This window comes from Dipteris shenzhenensis, chromosome 33 (genome assembly GCF_047967505.1).
Source record: "Dipteris shenzhenensis isolate YYH24624 ecotype China chromosome 33, Dip_SZ_1.0, whole genome shotgun sequence".
Classification (NCBI taxonomy): Eukaryota; Viridiplantae; Streptophyta; class Polypodiopsida; order Gleicheniales; family Dipteridaceae; genus Dipteris; species Dipteris shenzhenensis.
Genome location: NC_141628.1, coordinates 5,816,243 through 5,831,569, shown reverse-complemented (window position 1 = coordinate 5,831,569; position 15,327 = coordinate 5,816,243). Strand labels below are relative to the sequence as shown.

Sequence of the window (15,327 nt, the reverse complement as noted above, 5' to 3'; positions counted from 1 at the left end):
ACACAAGATCCCATTGAATCCCTCTAAGGAGGCATGTAGGACCTATGCCACCCCTTTATCAAAGTAGAAGTGTCGTTGTACTCAAGCTCTTATGGTTATGTGTATGCAAGAGTTCCTTGATGCTATGTGTAATTTACAAACAATAATGTGCTGTAATTTTTGGTTGATGAATTTGGCATTTGTATCTTAGTGCGCATCATTCTATCATATTCAATTTAGCACTCCAAAGAGAGGCTTCCATCCTAGGAATCATGTCATGAGTTACAAGAGTCTCTATTGTGCTTCATTTGTGGGTATCAACATCCATTTCTAACATAGGGTCTATAAGTACAATGCATGATGAGTTAGTTTCCTACCATGGTATCAAATATTTGTCTATGTTTGAAAGTTCTCAAAGCATATCATTAAAGCTTTATATCACATGTTCTTCAACATGGTACTTGAGCCGTATTCATAAAAGCAATCAGAGTTTTCAAGCATAGTGTTTAGCAGTTTATTTAGCTCATGCCATAAAAAAGTGGGATTTTAGGATTTTGAAATGCTTTATATAGTCTTTTTAAAACACTTAAGGGTTTTTGTTTATAGGCGCTTTTATGACTTTCTAGGAAAGACTAGAAGGAAGGATTTTGGTGGCTACTATGGGGGCTTCGATAGGTGTTTATGATGAGGAGATACAATTTGATTACATTGACTCTAGTAGTAAGAGCTAAAAAGATATGTTGTATGTATATATCTTTGTATGTATCCTAATGAGCTAGAGGTAGTGGGCTTGAGCTTTCATGCTCTCTTGTTTTTGAAGTTGTTAATGTATATACATAAGGCTTAAGCAAGCATGCAATAGGTAGTACAATAGATTTTGTTGGGATTACATTCTAGAGGTGTTGAAGTGCCTTGGGTTCAAGGATATGTTAGTCCATATGGTGAATAAAGAAGTTTCATTGGGGGTTGCAAATCTAATTATTCTTCCCTAGAGTTCTCTTAGGTCCTTTTTCTTTTTGATCCCCCATTGAATATATATATCTTCCTCAGTGTCAAGGTGGGTACCTATCCTACATCTAGGCGTATAAGGCTGTAATTGCATATGTATCATTATAGTCATGCCCTATGGGAAGAATGTATGTGTGTGTTTTATCCTATCTACTAATTGCTTTTCACTTTGCTAATTGTTCAACATCTTCCTTTTCTTATTACTTCAGTCCCTATCATATTTATAACAAGCCAAGCTTTTCCATGTCTGTTCAGCGTCATCCACTAGTTTATCCACCATTAAGCCAGTTCCATAACTAGCACCTTATGGTTATAGTATGCAATTCCCATTCCCTTTTTCCTTTCCACAATAGTTTCTTAAATGTTCTCTCCACAAACACCCTGCTATGATTTGTACCATCAAACCCAATTGACAATGAGGCAAAGTAATCCCTATTTCACAAAATTTTCCTTGGGATACAATGGAAAAAGTTCCTTCCTCTTTAGCTATTTTTTCATTCCAAGTTAGTGCTATGATACTACATTGACCTTTACAATAATTCCAAAAAGTTATCATTTCTCAAGCAATCTGGAAGTTCCATACCCCTTCCATATAGAAATTCTTTAACACTAACATATTCATACCCAACTTCCATGGGTTATCCTAACAGTGTATAGATTCCTGTATTTAACATTGTATCCACTATCAATGCTTTTCATAAGTCTTTGATTGTAGTTCTTGCTACACCCTAGTTCTTTCACAAGTCAAAAAGATCTCTAATTCTATAAGTCAAGTAAGTGCTCCTATAATAGGCCTAGACTCTTCCTATGTCATCATGGAAAACTTGACCAAACTATCATTAAGACTGCTTGTAGTATCATTAGCTCAAAGACAAAAAAGTAATGGGCTTTCCCAATCAAAATATTCCTGTTATTGGTTCCTTCTCCTTCCTCCAAATTTTCACTTCCAAGCTCCTTCATAAGTGTTCTCAGAATACTGTGTGTAGAGAAGTATAGGGACTCACCTGACACCATCCAAAACAACCACGTTACCTTTTGATGGGAAGGAAAGCTTCATCGCCCCTATACAGTTGTTATCCATGTCACCCTACAAAAGCATTTTGAACACATCCTGAAGCTCATAGATATTCAATGAGGTCTAAGTAGATCAGCTTCGGCATGCATATTAGGCCAACCTATCATTTCTAAATTATATATTGATTATGTCTGCAGGCAAATCTTATTCCATTGAAATTTATGGATCTCACGCAAATAAGTGACCCAATAGTGATTAGTAACCATCATTGATTAACCCTAGTCCTTTTTGGAAATGGACTTTTCATTACTATATGCATAGTTGTTGAATTATCATGTCCTATGTGTCAAAAAGGCTTACTAGTGTGATAATCTGCATCTAGCTCAAAATACCACTATATTCCATTACTGGTTTTTAATTAGTTGGTACGCCCATTGTCTTGTAAGCCAGTATATTAAGTTGTTTAGCAGATCGTACTAGCAAGCTATGATCAATAAATCAGTCATGCATTCAATAGTTATAGCCTTCCCATCCCACATATTATTGGTATGCTACACGTATGTAAGAAGATTTAAAAAAAATAGTAGACACCTGCAAGCATAGTACATGTTAGGTAGTATTCCCATAGTGAGCCATCCCTTCCAACTAGAGATAACGACGCTAGATCACATTACATTAAGACAAATGTATCTCATGGAGGAAAACCAAATCTAGTGAGGAATGTAATGTAAGAAAGGGTGCTTTTATAGATATATTGGTCGAGTACAGTGTTCTGTTCCAAAGACGTTTATATTTCTTCACCCTGCGTATAATTTCTTTAAAAGACTTCTAAGAGCAGCTTACTCTAGCAAAATATTTTATTAACAATCATACAATTACAAGGGTACTTCGGTAGACCGGCTCCCTTGAGCTCATATTCTACCATGTGAGTTTCCTTATGTTGGCTAGAGCTACACAATTTTTGCCTGCAGTGTTCGAGGCATTAGAGAACCCTTACGTCGATTTCTTGCTTATAGGAAGTAACCGTTGAGTGGCCATGGACCTAGAGTCCCAACTGTCCTAGCTTATTTTAACCACAAGTAGAACATGTAGGTTCTCCGCAGTCAAGGGTACCATGTTCACAAACTGTCCATTGTGTATAGCCACCCTTGCACTATTAGTGTTCCCTGCAATGTTAAATATAGTATAGTAGTGGATATGACGAATAGTGTAGATCAATTATCATACCCCATAATGGAATGAAGCCCACACTCTTTGGGGCATTGTGTTGAGTTCTACTTTGCTATTCTAGGCAATTGTCTCAAGTGTCCATGCTTCCTTGCACTCCACGTCCAAAAGCATGTCCTAACCTTGCAAGTCCTCCTCCCATCTCCTCCAACCTTCCAACCCATCCTCTCCCTCCTCCTCCTCCCTTCGCCTCCTCCCTCCTCCTCCCTCCTCCTCCTCCCTCCTCCCTTCTCCTCCTCCCTCCTCGTCCTCCTCCTCCCTCCTCCCTCCTTTCCCCCCATGCTCTTACATCTTCTTCCTCTCCCACTCCTATGCACCCCTAATGAAGGCAAAAGCCTTCATCACCCCAACCATGATGATGGACGTTCCTTTCACACATGCATGCACTATGTTGGCTTAGCCTACGTCTCTTACCGAAATATGACCCAAGGTCCTAAGCTACACTTATACTACAAATGACAACACTGATATATCTGTAGGTGATAAAAACCCTCAGAACCTTGCATACTGAGTAAACCTTGCGCTTCTTGTAGAAGCCATGGGAAAGAGCCAACATTTGGCACCGTTGCTGGGGAGGCTAGCGTCTCAAGTATCGAGTGAATATACACAAGTATGTGTAAAAAACAAACTACTACGAACTTTCACGAACATAACACTCAAGGACAAGGATAGGTTTTTTTTTCCAACTTTAACCAAACATACCTACCTCAAGCATTGACCTTGGGTTACTCCCATTCCAATGTGTTGTACATGAGATTGCAAAATATTACAAGTTGGATGTGAGATTCAATATAGCATAGCCTTAGCGGTGAGTTTAAGGACACCTATTCACTATAGCATAGCCTTAGCAGTGAGTTTAAGGACACCTATTCTTGATGTATTAGAGTTTAAGGACACCAATAAAGCCTCTTTGTAATACAATTTGAAATACAAGTATTCTTTATAATGTACTTCTAGCTTAATTTTCTCAATTATCTTTTGTAAGTAAACTGCATGTAAACCTAGTACAAAAGTTATGGCTATTTCAATTATTTGTTATTTTTGATATTGCATCTTTTTTTATATCATCTTCCACATAAAAGTTATATCGTATTCCATGATATTACATATACTATTTTAAGTTCAATTTAGGGAAATTTGATGTAAAAGAAAATATTGTTTGCCAAGTTTGGCCATTCTAATGACCATTTCTGACAAATGTAGAAAGGATTTGATCATAATGTAGAAGACAAAGTTGATCACGACAGCATGAAGTGTTAAGAAGCACCAAAATTCTCCATGATGTAAATTTTTTAATTGAATATTTGAGCCTCCCTTACATCACCTTGTAAAAGACTAATATATTTCATGCACTATGAAGAAATATGGATTTTAAATGGGTAGATGAAGGAATTTGACAATTTTGGCCATTCTAATGACCATTTTTGGCAAATCTAGAAGGAATTTGTCCACGGTACTGAATGCAAGTTAATCGAGACATCATGGGATGTCTAAAAATGCCAAAACCCATCATGGAGTGATTTTAGCCTCTCACCAGGATGAGAGAAGGTGATAAAAAATACATGTTTGTATTATAATTTCTCCATTTGAATACAAAGAGTCTTCATAGCCCCTGTGCCTCTTCTTTACTACCTTTAGAACATAAAAAATAGAGGCTTTTGAAATCCCCAAGTGAGTTCTTGATACAAATACTACTAAGGCTGTCCTCTTTAGCAGCCAAGCACAAAGTTTATTCCATCATTGTCAATTGGATACAAATGCATTAAGGGACACCGTGTAATGGATCACAATAATATAGTTGTCCAAATATTTTGATGTATGTTTGTTGTTAAGTAGGCCCTTGTGAAAATATGATGTGGAAGACCCAGTGTGTCCTCCTTCTCGACTAATGTAGTGCACCAATGAGTGATTTCAAATCACTCAACCAAATGTGCTATGAATGCTCGCTTGCTGAGGAGATAACTCATCAACCCCAAATGCCTCTTGCAATAGTTCCACAACCATTAGATTAGTAGACCAAACAAAACATATTAGATTAGAAGACCATAAAAAACAAATCAATACATAGGTTTCTTACCATCATAGCATTGTCATCTTTTACGCATTCCTCTCTTTTAATAGTGATTGACCTCTAAAATGTTTCCTCTCTTCCAATGTTCATTGGCCTTTGTATGATGCAAGAAAAGAACAATGATAGTTTCTACAATAAAAGTGAAGTGAAGTGCCTCTATTACCCCTTTATATACCCAAAAACAATAAATATAGACTCTAAAACAAATGCGACATATTATCTAAAAACTCTAGACATGAAACCATATAGAAAAACCATAAAAATAAATTGCACCATTGTTTTTTATGTCCTCTATGTCATGAAGCAAAGCTATATGCAAATGCAAAAATGCACAAACTAGAATTCATAGAGAGCTTGCAGTAGTCAAGCACATTGTTTAATGTTGCATGAGGGATGAAATTTGCATTGTTCAAGTAATTCTCTAGATGCTTGCCTACCTTTTCACTATTTCAAGTAAAGTTCAAGGACTCTAGCATATCATTCTCCATGACTAAAAGGTAATCTTGCACATAACCTAGAGAAATTTCATTGTAAATAATACCTAACTCCTCATAAATGGTATTGAAGTTACGTAAAAGAATCCACTTGTTCCCTCTCCTCAAGGTTCGAGTGTAATATTTTTCCATGAATAAGTTTTCTTCCTAAATCAACATAAAGGTTCAAATAGACTCATGACAATCAATAGTAAAGAAGGTAGACAAAGAACATACACAAAAAGAATGACTTACAATGTGATGGTATCCTAGAAAGAAGCCTTTGTCATATACACATATTGTGAATTGGTAAGACATCCTTCCTCTCTAGACTCGAACTTCAAGATGTGGCCCCTTAACTCATGCAGAAAATCACCTCTTGCTCTTGGGAAGCTTAAGTGGACCCTTACCAGACCCTTCCATGACTATCTAGTCATTCAAACTGTAAGCTCAAGTCATCCACTCATCCAATGCATTCTTAGTGTTCTAGAACACATTGGAGCTCACAATATTTCCTACTTGTATCACTCTGTTCTTGACCATGCCTATTATGGAAAGAGAAGCTATGGGAGGGGAAAGAGCAGCTATAGCCTATATGAGAGGGAAAAGCAAGAGAGGACAAAGCACTATATAAGGGAAAAGAGTTGTTGTACCAAGTTTGACTGAATTCCCAAAAAGGAGTTTTGCTGATGGAGGACATTGATGGAGATGGCAACGGTGACCTGTGTCCCTCACAATCTAGGCTCCCTCTCCTTCCTCTCAAACTTGAGGACAAATCCCTTCCCTCGACCTTTTTGTCCCACTCAATGTTCACTTCGCCACATGTGACACTCATAGAGAATCGTTCGTTCCTCATGCATGATGTGACAATGTCGTCCTCGCCTCTTCAACCTTCTTTTGGAAAGGAATACAAAGGCCCTGCCTTCTCTTATCTTGTTTCCTTCCCTCTACTAGTTGATAACTTTCCCACTCCACCTCAGCAAAATGTTAGAGATGCTCGAAGCATAGAAATCTAGTCAGCTCCTGCTGATTCCCAAGGAAGAACCTTTGAACAAGGTAACGCCTTTACCATTTCAAGTTGGGGAGGAAGTAGGTTGGGCAAGTTAGCAGGTCGTGGTGCTTTCCATTCTGGAACACCTACTGCTAGCCACATTAGACAAGCTATAACATTTGGCTCCTTATATGCAGGGGCTCTTCAGCAAAGCAGAGGGGGCTTCTTCTCAGCTCCTTTCAAAGAATGACAAAACCTTCTGGAAACTCCCAGACAAGAGGGAGTATAAGAAGCGAAGCATGGTACCCAAACCAAATTTGTAAAGCCGACCCAAGAAAATGGTGTGTCATCCTCCAAGAACTCCCACAGAGACAAATTTGATGCCCCCACCTTCAATAGCCCAGTGATTGGAGTTTAAACATTTGAAGCTCCATGAGAATTTCAAGAGGCGAGCTCAAGCCTTCCAGGAGAGAGGGTGACTGTCGAACCAGGTAAAGTTGTTTTTGCACAGGTTGATGAAGGCCTTCTTGAAGAATCTATCAAATGGCTTGAATCACATGCACTCTTGGATACCTACATGGTTTGCCTCCCCCGGCTTCTTTCCTTGAGAATTGGTTTCGAACCAATTGGAGTAGGAGAGGTCATGTAGTCACCAGGTGACGAGCGCCAGGGATTAGGTGTAGCTCACAAGGGCCAAGGATCAGGCCAGCAAGACAAGGACGAGGAAGACGATGATGATTCGAATGAATAGTAGTAGTAGTAGTAGTTTGCATATACTTCGCCATGTATATCCTTTTATATATCAACTCATTTGAGCGATATTATATCACCCTTTTTGAAAGGGTAATTTTGTAACAAACAATGTTGTATATCTTCAACAGGTATATGCTTCTGTCGCTCAATTGGTTCATTTGAGCGATTTTGTATCACCCTTTCCACAAGAAAAATTTTGTAATAAAATTCTTTTTTTGTAATTACTAAAAATAAACATTAATGGGGAAAAACAGGGCTTGCTGTGGCCCTGTTTAGCCCCACTAATGTTTTTTTTAAGTTCTATTAATCATCGCTATATAGCGACATTTACCAGTGTCGCTATATAGCAATGTCACTATATAGCAATGTTTATTAGCGTTGCTATATAGCGACACTTATATAGCGATCGTTCTTTTTTAACACTTATAGCGACGTAAATAACGACCTTTGCACTTGTCGAAAAAAAAAGTGTAAAAAATGTCGGTATTTTCGTCGAAAAAGGGCCTATGCCTTGTAGTGATGTGTAGTAGAACGACGGTAAACAAAGGCGTAGAATTGATAAGCGCCAACTTTCAAAACCATATGTTCACTAAAATCCTCATAATCAGAATCTACAAATCACTTAAAATAAACATCGATGGCTTCATAACAATTCTACAAGACCACCTAACAATAATAATAAATAGGAAGCCATTGGTCATCCTCGGAGACTTCAGCACCACATCTTAACATCCTCTCTTTCACTTTCTAACAACAAATATCATGTGTCCAAATCATCCAATCAACATTGTATCACATTTGGACAAGCATCGACATCCAAACAACTGTAGCAGGAGCCACCCATTGCTATTGGTCCAATCACTCAAGCACGTACCTTGTCATTCCCAAAACACAACTTTAATCACGCATACTCTCCATAAACTACCTCTTTCCCCCAAACTTATCTACAATTCCAAGCAGGCCTGATGAAACTTTTCACCTTCTTTTTTCTTTTTTTTTTTAACACACCCACACCACACTCATGCACCTGTGGTCTTATCGAGGGGCACCCCGCTCTAGACTGGTGGGCAACCATATGTTCACTAAAATCCTCATAATCAAAATCTACAAATCACTTAAAATAAACATCGATGGCTTCATAACAATTCTACAAGAACACCTAACAACAAAAATGAATAGGAAGCCATTGGTCATCCTTGGAGACTTCAACACCGCATCTAACATCCTCTCATTCACTCTCCAACAAATATCATGTGTTCAAATCATCTAATCAGCATTGGATCACATTTGGACAAGCATCGACATCCAAACAACTGTAGCAGGAGCCACCCATTGCTATTGGCCCGATCACTCAAGCACTTACCTTATCATTCCCAACACACAACTTCGATCAATATACATACTCTCCATAAACTACCTCCTTCCCCCAAACTTATCTACAATTCAAATCAATGAAACTGTTCACATCCTTTTTTTTTGTTTTTAAACACACCCACACCACACTTATGCACCCGTGGGGACACCCCACCTTGGACCAATGGGCAGTGGGTCCATAGCTGTGGCACTTAGACACACCACACACACGCACCCAACCACAAGCTAGGACTCCATGGCGCCCTAGCCACCAAGATTTGAACCCATGATTGAGGGTTGGCAGCCCAACACTCAAACCACTAGGCCAAAGCCTTGGAGGCTTGCTTTTCACTTGCTTTTCACCTTATAGAAGTACCTTTCCAAGATATATGCACAAATTAGCAAACCACTTAACACACCATATTCCCATGGACCCTTTGGAGCCCGAATATTTTCTCAGTACACTACTCAAGATAAGTTATGCCTCGCCCTTGTTTTCTACTTCAATGTTAACCTCTTTTCCTTCTCTCTGGTTTTCTACTAGGATGATAACTTTACAGTAAAATTGTAGCTTCCACCGCCAGCTTTGGAGGTGCATCAATCTTCGCCGTACAGGACGCTCTAAACCTTGCTTAGGTCGACTCCTTGACGCTCTTCAAGTTGCATGGCCATATCTGGATCCTCTCGGTTGTACTGATAGACCTCTTCATGAGGAAGTTTAAGGGTGACGCTTAAATTGTGGTTACCTTGGCTCGATGTACAGTTTGCATCGGCTTTTGACGGCGCATCTCAATGACCTTCTTATGTGAATTCGAATGTACGTACTTGATGAATGTAGGACTCTTGGCGGGTCTGTACTCTGGGAATAGCCGGCCTGATTTGTAGCGCACTCCACACGCGTTGCAGAGAGTCTTTGGGCCCGTCGGCCCCGCTCTCCATTGCGGCGTCTTTTGTGACAAGCAATGGGCACACCTTCTTCCTTGGCCGGTATCTTGACCTTTCTTCGATTTGCCGGTGATTTTCCATGCATTCTTTGTATGAGAATTGCAGTCAGCAACTTGCTTTTGTGACGCTTCGGCTGCACAATATCCCTCTTGGAGGGACTTCTTCGACAAGAAGTCGAAAGAATTGACAGAAGAATCACATAATGGATCATCCAGACTGACGCCTGCTAAATTGTGCCTGATGGGGCTGCTCGAAAGAATGTCAGACGACCAGACCCGAACGCTCAACCGCGACCTTTTGCTCCGAGCGCGACCCGGAACAGGCATCTCCAATGGAAAACCCTTTCCATTGGTGCAATGCTTTGATTGCTCCTTACAAGCTGTGGAGCAAAAGCTGTCCTTACAATGCGAATTGGAGCTGCTACGGTCTAGGGGATTTTCAGGCGATCGTGACGCTGGGTCGAGGAACATCTGGTCAAGTTTTGAAAGCGAACTAACTTCAAGTTTTGATTCATGATAGAATGGGTAGTTGTTATCGTCGAAGACGGAAAGCCACTCCACCTCTTCGTTACACTGACAGGGTAGAACGCATGCAAAATGAGATATGAACTTTTGAAGCGGCTACTGATGTACGAAGCCGATACAAAAGAGGCAAGCGTACTATGATCAAGAATTCGTAGCCTTTCCAAGGACAACTAAACTAACAATTACACCAGTAGAGAACAAAAGCTACCTTCTAGACCGTCCCCGAATTTCGGAGTGCTGCTAACTTACCAGCGAGGCGACTCTATTATCATTCGGACCTCTGGCATCTCCGAGAGTTGGGGGTTTGGTCTCTAAACTGCTGGCGGCTTGAAGAGGCAAGTTGTTGTCATGAAAGGTGGTGGAAGTCTCGAACGGCTCAAAATTTGGAGAGTCTGAGTCTGTAATGCTTATGGGTGCTGCTATATCCTCATTGTAAAAATCGGCTAAGTCATCGAGCAAGATATCGTCTAAGGCTGCGTGCCCACTGTCAGGTTCTTTGATGCAACGAGGGTTGTCCGTGAACGATCCTTTGGTACCGAAATTCAGAATAGCTCTCGCGAATTCCACATTACAGATGAAAGGACCCGTAGTTGTATGCCCCATTAAGGAATCATGAGGCCAAAAGTGCGTTCCGTTTGGGATGGCAGCTCGTGACATGACGACAGGTAGATAGGATTACTTGAAAGAACTTGATCTCAGATCTGCCAAAAAAGCCAAGGTACCGCAGGTCAGCAAGGAAGCCCGAACATGCAACGAGCTGTACAGACTTTCGATTAAATCTTAGCTTTCGTTTAATTATGAACTGCTTCTAGATTCAAGCTTGATTCTCATTCATAGTGTCGGACGAAGTTTAGAACATGTAACATTTATAAACTGTCATAAAGCAGGAAAGAATCCGACGACAAGCTCCACACCCTCGCACCAAATTCTTTGTCGCAGGGCGAATGATGGAACGTCTTGCAATCAAACAGACTGCAAAACGGAAGCGCACGAGATGCAAACGTGAACCGATTAAGAGCTAGGAAGAAGGGACAGCCGGAGGGCGTTCTTGCGAATCCTCCCTATCGCAAAAGAAGAAGCACAATGAGGGAAGGCTCCTTTGCTTACGAGCTAGAGAGTGGACGAAGTGTTTGGACGACACATACTAGACGGGGCAGGCTATACAGATGAATGAGGAGGGGCGGGTCAGGATGTAGGAGTGGAAGAAGCAAGAGAAGGCAAGGGGTGGGGGCGCGGGGGCGGGGGCGGGTGAAAGGAAAGACGAACCCACCGAGAGGTGAAGGGACTGGGGAGCTTCAGGCACGTACGTTGCTGTTGATCAGGTGGCAGCTTTAGAGGAAGGGAGGGTACGAGCAGGGCAGGAGGAGCTGGCGAGAGATTTTATAAAGAGGCAATGGAGGAGTGGAGAGGGAGAAGGTCAAAGGAAGAGGAGAGATGGCAGCCATAGCCAGAGCCAGCTGCTGGACGGAGTTGGGGAGGCTACGGCCAGCTGCAGCTAAGCAAAACGCATGCAGAGAGAGAGGGAGAGAGGGAGAGGGGTAAGGCATTGGCTATGGCTGTGGCTATGGCTGTGGCTGTGGCTATGGCTATGGCTATGGCGATGAAGCAGACAAAGTACTGTGGCTATGGCGATGGAGCATGAAGCAGACAAATGACTTAAATCGACGCAGATCCCTCCAACGGCCCAGATCTCACCTCCAGCCATCGGACGGCCCTCATCTCATCCTTGTTCCCCATCCCCATGCACGTACTGCTCCCTGCCAGCTCATCTGTCACGCGTTGCCACGCCGGCCCACGCCTCTGCCCCTGCCTCACCCTGCCAGCTCATCGTTGTCCGTGCACGAACTCCCACGTTGGCCACAGCCACACGTTAGTAATGCCACGCAAGCACACCCCTGTCCGAAAGATCCCCACGTCTCCACGGACGTGGGTGCCCTAAATTCCATTTCACATGATCCACAATAAACTATTAAAGCACTCTCTCTTGTTTGTTAGCATGCCCGGTTAGGGGAGAGCTCTAGCTTCTAGAAAGATACTATTTTGGAAGCCCTTTGAAGGGGGAAAACATCACTTTAGTACTCAACTACTTGGGGACAGAGCTGTTGCCTCTTGTTTTCTTCCCCACAAACCCTTTAACCTTTTCTTGCTTCTCTTACCCACTAACATTTTAACCTTTAAATTTCTTGCTTGTGTTGGGAATCACCTCTCTCTCTCTCTCTCTCTCTCTCTCTCTCTCATCATATGTACACTTTCTTCCTCAATAACATTATGTCGCCATTATGAAACATAAAGTGTGTCCTAATATGTGCCCCTAGAGAACTTTTTGGGAGAAAGCTAAAGTATGTCCCCCCTCACATTGAAAATTGGGAAGGCATGCCCCCCCTTGCTTGAACAATTAATCATATTAATCCAAGTTTAGAAGCCCCCAAAATGGAATCATAAATTAACCTAAGTTAGTAGCTAAACTAAAGATTAATCCCCTCCTCCCTCACTTGCCGACACCTCTCCCTCCTCCTACTCCTCCGTCTCTCCCTTGCTTTTGGCTCCCCATTGGCTCTCCCCCATTTGGCTCCCCTCCTCTCCTTGCTCCTTCCTTCTTCTCTTCCACTATCCTCCCTTCTCTAACGTTGCCTTCCTTCTCTCCTTACTCCTACTATATCGTTGTGCTCGACTTCGTCTGCATGCCCTCCTTCTCTCCTTGCTCCTCCCTCCTCCTCTCCATTGTCATATCCGATCAGCTACAACACCGTAAATATGGAGGCATTGGTTATTGTTGTAGGCCTCCCAAGATTAGCTCTACATCATCTTAATAAAAGATTATTGTTTGCAACGTCCCATAGCATTGACTTTGAGGACAACCGTTGCTCTCCCAAAAGATGTTTAATTTCTTGATCCGTCCTTGTCTCCCACTGCCCTCCTTCATTACTTGCTCTAGGTCCCTCCTCGTCTTTCATTGTGCTCCTCCTTGGAGCTTCACCCGACTTGGCTAGACATTGTTGCAAAACAGGCTCTCTCTCTCCTTCCTCCTCTCCTTCCTTGACCTTTTGTCATCAGTTATACATGCTCTCCCCTCGCTTCTTATACTGCCTCCTTGATTCCCCTCCCTTCTCTATTTTCTTGCCATGCATCCTCCTCTTCCATAGCTGGATTCAACCTCTTGTCCAATGCCTATTAATCAGCCGACCGTTAAGTCAAGTTGCTCGTTGGCTTTGATTCCCTCTTGCCACACTCTAGTGATGGCTTTGTGGAGCAATTTTGTGCACTCGATTCTTTTCCTGTCACTCTCTTGTTGGCAAGCTTTCTTGCCGCTACTCGTGATGCCCATCAGGAATTACATCACAAATGTTTGCAGTGAAGAGGCAACTTGGATGCAGATTGGGCAAGGGTTGTGATAGGAGAAGCAAGAGACAACAAGGAGTGAGGGGAACGAGAGGGAGCAGAGGTGTCAGGTTAGGTGAGACTTGGAGGGGTTAGGTTAGATTAGGTTAAAGTTAGTTTAAGTTCATGTAAATCAATTAATGTTGTTAGCAAGGTAATGGCAATTTGATTTAATGTAAAGTAATGTCAATGTTCGAGTTGCAATTTCATTTTGGTTTATACATGTGAATTTTCTATGCAAGAAATAAAAAATCTTGGTGTTTGCATCATGGTGAAAGGATTAATGAGAAGAAAGTTATGAGTTTTGGTTGAAGTGAGAAGAGCTAGTATGTCCTATATGGATTTACCATCATTCCTCTATTCAGTTACCTTGAATGCCCAATGGGCTTTGGGATTTCTAGTTCACAGCTTCCCCGTGCTTAGGCTAGAGTGGAATGCTAGTAGGTGGGCTGCTACAACTTGCAAGCAATGGAGTGTCCCTGAGCCGATGGTTGACGAAAGTTAAATCTAGACCAGTCGATCTAAAATCTTTCATATCGTAATCCGGATCCTAAAGTCCACCAACTAAATTAAACACGCATAAAATTTAACTAGGGAATATATTCTTAAAACAATGTTTAACATTGTACAAAAATCATACGATTTTTGGACTATCCAAATTCATTACAAGGGAAAGACACAACCACCTTCAAAAATTCAAGAGAGTTGTTATATTTAGTCTCTAGTGTTAATTTATATTTCAAGGTAATGCCAATTGGGTATGTTACAGATCATTCCTTTTTAAAATGTTAGAATTTTTAAAAGAAGTATATGTGCATAGTTTTTGTTCATTCCAAAGTATATTCTTAGTGAATAATAACTTCTCACATCCAAGCGTATGATTGTTGATGGCAATGTAAATTCCTTTCAATGTCAGTTGGTGGATGCTTTCAAAGATTCTTGTGGCTAGTGGGACATGGTAGGGAATAAATGTGTTTTTTGAGTTTTAGTGAGCATCTTTAATTATAAAAGTCACCAATTTCTAGGTGGAGTTCAATAGCCTCACATAACTTTAATTTAATAGCAAACCACCACTTTCATGACAACCATTTTTTAATGAGTTCTTGTAAGTATATTTCATATGACTAGCTTTTAGGGGCAATAAATTAGGCATTCTTTGTTGATATGTAACCAACTTGATCTATAAACATGAAAATTAATTTTAGAATCAAGTATCAGCTAATTGCCTTGTTGTACCTAGTTGTATAATAGTTGGAGATTCTTTTTTAAACTCATTTTTAAAGGCGCATGACCAGACCTACTAGCATGCCCTTTTGGATTTTGAATTTTCTCACTATTTTTGTACTTCTTATGCAACAAATTGGTTTTCCATGCTTTCTTGGAGTTTTGTAACAAAATAATTATGTCACTAAGGTCACAATTGGCGAGCTTTCCATAACGAGAAGCTAGGGAGAAAAATGAAGTCCACAAATTGAAAATGCATGCTTTCACATTTCCTTCACTAATAATATACTCTTTAGTTTGTTCATTGCCTTGGGATCATGCAAAATCGCATGTGGTGGTATTAAGTAGCAATGCTACGCATAACAATTTTAGAGGCACCTATAAGA

The 15,327-nt window shown here is 41.0% G+C and overlaps 1 protein-coding gene across 2 annotated transcripts; it reads right to left on the bottom strand.

Annotated features, from left to right (window-relative positions):
• Positions 1–9,334: 9,334 nt before the first annotated feature.
• On the bottom strand, positions 9,335–11,507 carry LOC147879584 (GATA transcription factor 9-like). 2 transcript variants are annotated; one of them, XM_087372060.1, is made up of 3 exons: positions 11,447–11,507; positions 10,589–11,040; positions 9,335–10,387 (listed from the first exon to the last, which is right to left on the bottom strand). In XM_087372060.1, the coding sequence occupies exons 2-3, from the start codon at positions 10,994–10,996 to the stop codon at positions 9,602–9,604; spliced, it is 1,194 nt and encodes a 397-aa protein (XP_087228186.1). In that variant the 5' UTR covers positions 10,997–11,040; positions 11,447–11,507; the 3' UTR covers positions 9,335–9,601. The 2 variants fall into 2 exon arrangements, with proteins under 2 accessions (XP_087228186.1, XP_087228185.1); XM_087372059.1 differs by having other exon boundaries at positions 11,262–11,481.
• Between the last annotated feature and the right edge of the window lie 3,820 nt (positions 11,508–15,327).

Excerpts from the sequence above, each read along its gene's own strand:
- LOC147879584 (XM_087372060.1), bottom strand. The coding sequence starts at position 10,996 with ATGTCACGAGCTGCCATCCCAAACGGAACGCACTTTTGGCCTCATGAT. Across the intron at positions 10,388-10,588 it reads ATAATAGAGTCGCCTCGCTG|TGTAACGAAGAGGTGGAGTG; the intron begins GTAAGTTAGCAG and ends CTACCCTGTCAG.